The 10,776-nt window shown below is 36.0% G+C and overlaps 1 protein-coding gene across 2 annotated transcripts in view; it reads right to left on the bottom strand.

Annotated features, from left to right (window-relative positions):
- The window catches only part of trappc14 (trafficking protein particle complex subunit 14), a 16,951-nt gene extending 10,998 nt beyond the window's left edge, over positions 1-5,953 (bottom strand). The window contains exons 1-6 of one of the 2 annotated variants that reach the window (XM_016484185.1): positions 5,833-5,953; positions 5,222-5,734; positions 2,640-2,735; positions 2,145-2,274; positions 1,737-1,823; positions 794-914 (exon numbers count right to left, since the gene is read on the bottom strand). In XM_016484185.1, the coding sequence (XP_016339671.1) occupies positions 794-914; positions 1,737-1,823; positions 2,145-2,274; positions 2,640-2,735; positions 5,222-5,725 (938 nt within the window). In that variant the 5' untranslated portion in view covers positions 5,726-5,734; positions 5,833-5,953. Of the gene's footprint in view, positions 1-793; positions 915-1,736; positions 1,824-2,144; positions 2,275-2,639; positions 2,736-5,221 lie in introns of both variants that reach the window. The other variant, XM_016484184.1, reaches the window with a different exon arrangement.
- Positions 5,954-10,776: the final 4,823 nt, after the last annotated feature.

The following is a 10,776-nucleotide window of genomic DNA, read 5'->3' as shown; positions in this document are numbered from 1 at the left end:
TTATGGTAGAGAAATGAACATTCAATTTACGGGCAACAGCTCTGGTGGACATTCCTGCAGTCAGCATGCCAATTGCATGCTCCGTCAAAACTTGCGACATCTGTGGCATTGTGCTGTGTGATAAAACTGCACATTTTAGAGTGGCCTTTTATTGTGGCCAGCCTAAGGCACACCTGTGCAATAATCATGCTGTCTAATCAGCATCTTGATATGCCACACCTGTGAGGTGGATGGATTATCTTGGCAAAGGAGAAGTGCTCACTAACACAGATTTAGACAGATTTGTGAACAATATTTGAGAGAAATAGGCCTTTTGTGTACATAGAAAAAGTCTTAGATCTTTGAGTTCAGCTCATGAAAAATGGGGGCAAAAACAAAAGTGTTGCGTTTATAATTTTGTTCAGTGTATATTATACATATATATATTCCAGGAAAAGAAGACGAAACACAATTCAGTATGCATTGATTTAAATAAAGAATTTAATTATTATGTTGATATCATCATGATCAGTTACTTTTTAAATGTTAAACATTCTATAACCTTTCAAATTAAAATTTTACATTTCCTAAAATTATGATGTTTACAAATTAATAAATTGTCAATAAGTAAACCAATCCATCTTGTGTTATCTACAAAACAATGTTTAAACATTGCAGTGTTTCAGGCTGAATAAATAGCAGAAGTTTATTAATCAGAGACAGGAATTTATATCAAACCATAATCAGAACGTTTGAGGATATACTGTAATCACACTCACAGGTGTGCGCGGTCACACGTAATGTTTTCTCTTACCAAACATTGTCCACCAACAGCACCGAGCCATCTGGCATCATTGGTAAGTATGAAGCATTGAAGTTGGGAAGGATCTTGATGTCACGCACACACACTTCCTCTTGAGAACTTGCATTTAATACTGAAACAGTCAGATGTTCAAACATACATAAACAGGACGTCTATCACACAAAGATACAGGAAACCACAAAAATAAAAGAGATGCACTACAGCACTACAGAACTACTGAGCACAAATTGCACAAATTATGACTACTGATGTGCTTACACTATAGCAGTGGAGACAAAAATCTATGTTTCTAGCCATGATAGCCATGAAGCAGCTGAATGAAACTGAACCATGTACAAGTCCTCTGTTTTCTCATAAATGCATTAAAATGTTTTGAACATAGTTGACAGATTTAAAGAAAGGACATCATAATAAAGCCATACAACAGGGAGCGCAAAAAGAGATGACGTCAAACCCCCAGATACCCTCAGTGCACTTACAGGCAGCACAGCATGGCTTAAGCAAGATGATAAGATTACCTGATTAGCAGTGAGGGCGTGAGGAAGGGCAAGGTTCATTATAGTGTGGCGTGTGTGTTTGTTTGTGTGTGCGATGAGCGACTCACTCGGGACGGGGGACGGGCGGCTCTATCGTGGCGCACTCTCTCTCCTGCAGCAGCAGCTCCAGGTCATCGACTCCAGCAGCCAGCAGCTGAACTTCAGTGAGGATTCTTTGATGAAGTGAAAGTTCAAAAGAACAGCATTTATTTGATAAATTATTTGTAACATTATAAATGTCTGTACTGTCATTTTAATGCATCCTTGCTTAAAAAAGTATTATTTCTTTAAAAACAAAAAACCTTAATGACCCCAACCTTTTCAACAGTAGTGTATATACTATATATCATTTGTGCTTATAAAATGTTAAGAAGAGCTAGAAATAGGGCTGACATTACCTTTAAGGACAGTCAAGTGTCTCCCTGAGACTGTCATTTGTTGACACTTTACAGTCGGAGGGGGCAGGACATTAAGTGTGGTGCTGACTGTTAGCAAGCAAGAGAAAACGAGACCAATTTAAAACAATTTCCTAAACAGCATATGTATAAAAAAAAAAATGTTTAACAGTACAAAGGCTTTCTGAAATACATAACATTTCAAGAATGTATGTGACACAGCAGGAAAAACTAAAATCTAAAAACATGACACTGACACTTACAAGAAAAGCAGATAAAGAAACAAAGAGAGGAGAAATAATAAAAGGAAAGCAATGGCGATGAAGTGACGAGCGAAAAAAGCCAGATTCCTGAGGTCCTAAATCAATAATGTCATCATGCAGTATTGTGATGAAGGATGCAAGAGCTCACCCTGCGCTTTGAAGGTGTTTAGATCCTGGCGGAATGTTTGGCAGGGGCTCTTTTGTTGGAGGATGCTGAGGTAGCCATGCTCTTGGATCTCAGCTTTCTCCTCTTCTTGCTTCCACACAGTTACAATTATCTGTATTGAGGTAACACACATACATCCACATATATCAGAGGTGCAATCAGAAACACATGCAACATGACATACCATGAGCACTGGTGTTTGATTAAATCGACATTTCTTGCACACACACTCACACTTTACATTAGAATCTTGCACAAGCATCCACAACTAATCAGCAATACTGCTGATAAGAACTTCCTGTTCTATTTATACCAATACCGCAAAACCAATATCAACAGAGAATACACAACCATATGCATGAATGCAAGAACACACACACACACAATGCCACCACACCAATATCAACTGAAAATATACAACCATATGCTTGAATACACAAAACACAGAACACAAAAACACATACACATCAGTCATACCTTCACTTTGAGAGTGGTGACAGGGAGCTTATCCAGGGACACAGTCAGGGGGAAGATGACCTCATCGCTTAAAACAACTGGCTCATCCACAGGAGACTGAAAAAAACAACAAAGTAAAATACTTGGAGGTGAGACATGGGACAAGTTATGTTTTTCTCAGCACTGTAAGTGCAATTATCACAACTGTGTGCTGGAACATCAGAACTTTATTGCATGCAAACATTTAATTCATGCTTCAAAACCTAGTTATTGTGTCAGTGACTTGGCCAATGCCACCAAAACACATGCAGTTTGCTTAAATCAATAAGAAATTCAAATCTGATATGAATAAGAAACTAACTATTCAGACATCTGAATTTATTGCTTTGAGAATTGAGCCAATGCGATTGAGAAAAACTGTAATGTGCATTTAGGAAAACAATATATGCTAGGTTCACTTTATTTACACATTCGCATAATTACCAATATTTTTGTGGGCAAAAGTTTACAGCATTTATTTCTCCAAAATAAAAACTTGGGATTTGAAATGTTTAAAGTTCAAGGGTTTCAACATTTGAAATTGAAGAATTTAAGGCATAAATATTAGCACTCTACCTTTTAGTTTAAAAATAAAATTATAATTAAATATTCATTTTTATTTTACAGCGCAATTGTAATTTGTAATATTTTTCTGCCTTCAGTTTCGTAATTAGAGTTAATACATATTAATAATAATAATCTATCACTATCACAACTAAAAAGATTTTAAAGTTCAGATACAAAAACAAAACACTTACTAAAAAAAGATTTTCTGTTGCTTTACAGCAGAATTTGAATTGGTCTCATTTGAAGTAGTTTGCATCATTGATTCTGTTATTTGCTGTTTAGTTGCATGTCATATGACCGTTAACCGACATCAGAGAATATGTGATGTGCCATTATATTATTGAAAAATTAAATTAAAATCACAGGGGGTACTTCAAGCAAATATATTACGTCTAAGGAGTCCAGCTGACAAAAAGGTTTAAGAATGCCTGGTGTAGAGTATCTGCTTGTTCTTGTACCTCAGAGACAATATCAAAGTCATACAGTTTGAGTATCATAGCTCTGTAATGTCTGACTTCTGAAACTGGATTGGTGCATTTAAAAACATTTGCACTACTGGGTGTGTGACTAGCAAGAAAGCAGTGCAAATAGCAGACTAAGCTCTCATTTCACAAGGTGGGTTGTACCTCTGTTTGAAAAATGAATTGCCTTGCTTTGCTTCTTATGAGAATTTTCAATAGGAAAAAAACACAGAAGCACTGCACCTTGGCGGACTGTCAAACGTTTGTTAGATGTGAAAAATTTGTCCTAAATTCTTGATTTAAAATGACTTAACTTACAATTACAATTATCATATTTCATTCTCCAGATGTCATTTACAATCTGCAGGTGTTATTTATATTTTAAATAGCTTCTGTATGCTGGGCTGGGGTATACAGACATTTGAGAGGCTAGGGGGAGCAAACAGGTCCAACTTCTGAGAAAAACACTGAAAAGGAGTCCCTGAAAATACTCAGGTCAAATGACTTAGGATAAAACCTCTCTTGGTATCAAAATCGTTTTAAACTAAAAATGACAGAATGCTATGAGAAGACCTCAAGGTAAATGTTTCTATTTTTTTTAAATGTAACTTTCATGGTCGAGATAAATTATAAAATTATAAAATTACAAAATCAAAAATCCAAATTTTAAACTTCAGAAGAAAAGAGCAACAATCGCATGCTGTTGTCCAAAATGTCACTGTTTTAAAAATAAATAAAGTCAAGCCTATATTTGTGGAATGAGTGTTGCACTTTTCTTCTAAAGTCTGAAATTATATAGGAATTGTATGAATTTAATCTTCATGAAAAGTTTAAAGTTTTACATTTACTCAGCTCTTATTTGTTTCAGAAGTGGTTTTGGGTCTTTACTTTAGCTTATCTGTGCGAATTCTTGAAGCTTGTTGACTAACATTGGATTGCTTCACACTGAAGCTGATTGCTTATCTTCTGTCTTGTTCTTTTTTGTGTGTTTTTCTCCATCTAATACTACATATATCAATATATATGTCATTTGATGTCCACATGGCATCACATCATAGAACGCCTCTTGTGAAATAAAATAGCTTTTTTCCTAGAAGATGTTTGGAGTCTTCATCTTGTGTGACTTTATATCCTATTATTGAATGATATTTCTCAAAAGTGCTGTTCGTTTCTTTTGGTATAAAATCTTTTTTTAGTTAGCAAAACATTACTGAGTGCACCTGCAGGGGTTCAAGTCAGGACTGTTATAGAAATATACTGCTTGAAAGACACATGGTAGCATTCTGGCCAGAATACTAAAGAGAGGAAGCCCTTTGCAGTACTATGACTATCCTCAATTATAAATTGTAAAGGACTGTGTTCTGTATAGTTGCCAGCCATAAGAAAAGGCAAACACATCTCTCAAACAGTACAACAGGAAATATCAACACTTCCGTGTTGTTATAGATAATCAAATATATTTGTATGCATAACAGTGAACTTTAACTGTACAATAAACAGCTATTCTCCAATAGACTGAAGTGTTTGTTTAAGCACCTGTACAGGAGCCTTACGGAATTCCCTCACGCCGTTGCCGGGGCTGTTGTGAATGAGGAGCGGCTTGCATTCCCTGAAGCCCCGGTACCTCGGGCCCCCTCTACCTGCGCAGCCCACCTCCGCAGCATCATCATCGTCCGTATCCTCCACACACTCGTCCCCGCTGCTGTGGTAGTCGTGATACAGAGGCTGTGTCCGCTGCCGGTTGTCACCAGGGCTAACGCTGGCCACGGCGCAGAGAGAGCCGGCCAGCTCCCTCCAAGAGCGACTGCTGTGATGCTCCGAGACGCTGCCATCAGCTGCCGCAGTGCCGGCCGACCCGGACACCGACGCGACGTTCTGAGAGCGCAAAACCAGGAGAAAGCGCACTGTTTCCCCGAGATAAAGGTGACTGCGACGCGGAAGCGTGCGGTATTTGGCCGGGTCCGACAGGTCTGAGATGGGGACGGACGGAAAATACATAAAGTACTCGCATTGCGATTCCATCATTAACACCATGACCATCACAGCGCACTGCAAGCAGACAGCGAAGGTATCCGGTTAGACTGAGCAGCCTGCAAATAACACTCCCATTCAAAAAAGAATATCTAAATTAAACAAGCCCGTTTTACCTTTCACCTCGCTTAATATCACGGTTTCCCAGATTTAACAAAAATTACATTCATCCTATTTTGTCCCATTTCGGTTGGATGCCAGTTGACGTATACAATACATTCAAGTGCGCTGTATGACAGGCACGCTTATCGAGTTAAGACGGAGTAACGTTAGAGCGGCATTATAGCTAGGCATGAATAGTCGCTTGTCGATAAAGGTAAACAATGGTCTAGCTGTGAAAGCTGCTACAGTTTTGTTTAATTCTGCGATTAATTATTATAACTGATATATTTCACTACTTTGTTTGTAATGATGTTCATCTGAAATGTATTATATTATTATTTCCAACAAAATAACGTAATTATATTTTGCCATTTATGCATGGGGAAAAGTTCAGTGTTTTGGAGCTGCTCTGTGTCTAATGTCTGCATTTAAATGTAAAAACACCTAGCGAATCAACTCCCATTAGATACTGTTTGAGCTAATGACGATAGTAACATGGTAAATATGGTTAAACCTGTGTTCTTGTTGAGAAAATTAAGCTTTAGATTTGGAGACTTCACAAAATTCACTCTTTATTGTTATGCGTGTTGCCCCTTCCTTTGTTCCTTTACAAGTCAGTAAATGCTTCAACATAAATGTATTTTAGCTTATTTCATTAAAGGCAACTCATATTAAATTTACTGACTTTAATGTTTGCATACTGAACTTTGAATCGTGTCATTCAAAACTGAATTAAGTTGTATCTGGGTCATTCCGTGTCAAATCAAACAAATTTCGTGAATTTCTATGCCTCAAATTTTGGATTTTGTTAATATTTTTTCTGTAGAAAGACAAACATAAATAGTGATGAAAGCCAAAATATTAAATGTCACAGATGTAGATTTACTGAGTAATCCACTATTTTGAAGAGGGGGGTCAAAATGACAACTTTCACCTGAGATTTGGAGCCAAATTAGAGGGGTGTAAAAATGACTTTAGAAAACAGGCAGCATCATTATTTTATCTTTACACAGAGATTGGCAGGTCTATTAGTAGAATATGTTGACTTTAGCAAGCTTTGTTTCATTATATTCTAATGGCGACAGTTCAAAAATGGCAAAAAAGCACTTCTTGTGTTTTTTGCCTCAAGTTTGTATGTCTGTTACTCAAGAAGTATTAAAAAATATCTTAATATCCTTTTAGATTCTGGTTCTTAACAAACTTTCCTTTTGGTATCTTCATTTTAAAGGCCCTCGATGGTTCATTCCCAGAGATATGGAGATATTAATGCAGCTCCATGAGCAAATTGGTAAATTGTACACATTTTCATTGGTCAAAAACCAAATGTGGGTCATTTTGCATACAGCTGATACTTTTTTTCTTTTAAAGAGAAATATCTAATACCGATATATTAAGATATTCAGATATCTTCTTGAGTTACAGGCATGCAAACACAAGAAGTGCTTGTTGCCATTTTTTTAACGGTCACCGTTGTCTTATAATGAAACAAAGATTGCTAAAGTCAACAGATTTTACTAATACCACTACCAATCTCTGTGTAAAAAGAAACTTGTCATTTTGACCCCCCGCTACAAAATAGTGGATTACTAAGTAAATATACATCTGTGACATTTAATATTTTGGCTTTCATCACTATATATGTTTGTCTTTCTACAGAAAAAAATATTAACAAAATCTAAAATTTGAGCCGGGGACCTCTGGTTGAGTTGACACGGAATGACCCATCTGAGAGTATTACATGTGGCCACATGTGCTAACTGTGTTCCTATTTGCAGGCTATACATAAAGGTCACAGGTGTATTTTGAGAAGAGCCCATTAAAAGACATGCAAACCTACAGTTCCAGCTCCTATTTCCATTGTGTTTAACTTTGTATATCAAATAAGCATCCTGTAGCAATGATCTTATCTCATTCAGTGCAGAGACCCTGTGGTGCATGATAAGGACACCAATGCTAGCTATTAGAAAACATCAGAAACACATTCGTCACGTGTCAATTTTTGTTTTATTTTACTACATACAAGTAAACCAAATCAAGTTCATCACACGCAAATATCTACAGAGGTTTCCCCATATATTCAAGTAACAAAGAAAAATAATAAATATGGTAAACAGGTTTGAAAAATCTCAGTCAAAGAGAAGACTGAACAGAAATATAATTTGAATCACATTACAGTCTTAAAAGTACAGAAGAGAGTAAACGTGAATGAGTTTACTTATCCTGCTGAATTAAAACGGACTGATAATAACTTATAGATTGTGTTGTAAGAGAAGTGTTGCATTTTTCTCATTTGGAGAGCACATTTTCAATTAAACTCCAGCCCATTTCTTTTTCTTCCCTTATGAGATGATAGTTGACAGACCATAGGCTGAATTTGCCCCTTTGCACTCCTTCTGAATAAATTTTCTGGTGAATGAATGTAATGAAAAACTGTGCCAATATTTGATATATCAAGTTTCCAAGCACAGAAACATCAGTACCTCTTTGGTTTATTTTTAAATTGCAGTACCACAGTTAATCTACCTAAAGAGTCATGGAGACACTGAACCCACTGATTTGTATGACACGCAGGTATTACAGCACAATATTACCAGACTCATTACAGTTTTCTCTAAAACGAGGCGAGCGAATGTAAAAGTTATACATCTCAGGCTTAACAGGAAATCAATGCTTAAATTAGTCACACTTAATGTAGTGTGAATTTCTGCAAACATGATTCACAGTAATAGCATTATTATTTTCTTTTTAATGGAAGAAACATTAAATTAGCCAACAACAACGTTTCTAAAGAGAAATAGGTATGATCAAAATGTATCACCGTCTTTCAAATCGAGTCTTTTTTGTGAAATATAATCAGTTAAATGCATGTTCTATTATTCACTGAAAAAAAAATCATAGTTGTTTTTTTTTAATCTGAGTTTAAATCATTTAATTGTCTTTTGAATGTAGCATAAATAACTACCTAATGTGAGCTGCAATCACGGAAGCTACTGTGAATGGAAAGTCAAAGATAAAGACTGCTAATTAACTGGCAATAGTACAGTCCAAACTAGGATGGAATGGGGTATTAAAATGCAAGTTATGCAGTTGTTAATCAATTATACAAGGAAATTATTGCTAACTATAGCCATGCATATAAATCCTAACTATACAATAAATGATGCACATGAATAGGCACACAACAGTGACCATACTAGTGTTTTCTTCATTTCAATATCGTCTGCCTTAGAACAGAGGAAATAAAATCATTGGTAATGTTAGATGTGGTCTTACTCTGTGCATTGAAATCTGCATACAAAAGCTGGCTGTTCATACATGGGGCAATTTGCACAGTGCATTCCAGTCAAATTTCTACACTACATTTTCTCAGCACTCGCAATAGGAGAAAAAACAGTTTGTAGTAGTTTGAGAGTATAAATGCAGTAAATACACAGAGAAATGTATACAAAAGCATAATAAATACAGCAAACTTTGATATTAAAGCACTGCTTCACAAAGGTACGAATTGTAAGGCAAAATAACCATCGAGTTTTGGAATTTCAGGTGGAGTTCTGGGGCCGGATTCACAAAAATCTTCTTAAGAAATAAGTTAAGAAATTTTCTTAGGCTAAGATAAATTCCACGAAGTTCGTAAGAACGTTCTTAAGTGCAATTCTTGAAAAATTCTCAAATATATTCTTAAGAACATCTTAATTTTTTTCTTAAGAATAACAGTCGTTATCGGAGTGAATACATGACGCACCGATAAACTCACGCTTTATTGTCTTTTTGCGCTGCCTGCAGATTACCCTAATAATCGTAATAAGCACGCACATTATTTTCGTTGCGAGTTTGACTGGCACTCAGTTTCACGTTTTTAATGCGGCGTGTTTTTGAACAGTTACTTTTAAAATAGCCTGTCTCAGGCTGCAGCGATATGTTTCATTCATTTTTGTGTTGTTTTTGCGCTCTCATCTGAGTGAACGCTTCCGGTATGTGTGTCCTGAGCAAATGACACTTAATGACAAATGTCATAAACATGCTTAAAACCTTCATATTCATGACATGTGTCATGTCATGATTATGAAGGTGTCATGTCAGTGTTATGCACACCCCTTCAAGTAAAGTGTTACTGAAATTTCTTCTTAAGAATGTTTCATGAATCCAGCCCCTGATCTTTCAAATGTCTATGACAGGCCTCAGAAATTACAGCATTTACCATGCCAATGAACATTCACCATCTATGGATTTTTTTAGATTTGATGTTTATTCAAAACATCAAAATAACAAGCTAAAATATCAACCTCTAGCAAATATCAATAGGTAAACAAACTGTTACAGGAAGCGCAATGGCCAATCTCTTGAGGTTGTTTAATACAAATCTACAGCCCATTTTGCCCTTTATGAATGGTCAAATTATTTCACAGTGTTAAAAACTGGATATGTTGTTCTCACAGAACCATGGGAGCTGTATTAGCTTATACTGTGTCACTGAAAAATGTGTGTGGCATAGAAATCAAAAGATTGCAACGTATCCCTTCTAAACAAAAAAAAAAAAAAACACTGTCAAGATTCCTGTTGAACAATTACCCATATACTGTAAATGGATATAAAATTAAATTCCAGCAACTCTGAAAAGTACCACTGTTTGAATCTCGTGATCCAGACAATGAAGCGTCTGTGATTGCACTTTTGTGGAATTTCATCATGCAGCAAATGGATATCTATCGTGTCTTAGTACTATAATCAAATTCAAATTCATTTCCAATATCAAATTGTTATTTCATTGGATGCTCAAGCATACCTTTTTGGTAGTGATACTGGATGTACACCAACACTAGCATTTAGAAGTTTGGGGTTGGTAATACTTTTTTAACGTCTTCGAAAGAAGTGTCTTATGTTCACAAAGGATTCATTTGATCAAAAATACAGTAATGTGAAGTATTATTACAATTTAATATAACTGTTTTCTATTGTAA

Source organism: Sinocyclocheilus anshuiensis, unplaced genomic scaffold, assembly GCF_001515605.1.
Source record: "Sinocyclocheilus anshuiensis isolate Anshui unplaced genomic scaffold, SAMN03320099.WGS_v1.1 scaffold2054, whole genome shotgun sequence".
Taxonomy (NCBI): domain Eukaryota; kingdom Metazoa; phylum Chordata; class Actinopteri; order Cypriniformes; family Cyprinidae; genus Sinocyclocheilus; species Sinocyclocheilus anshuiensis.
This window is presented reverse-complemented; position numbering and strand designations above follow the sequence as displayed.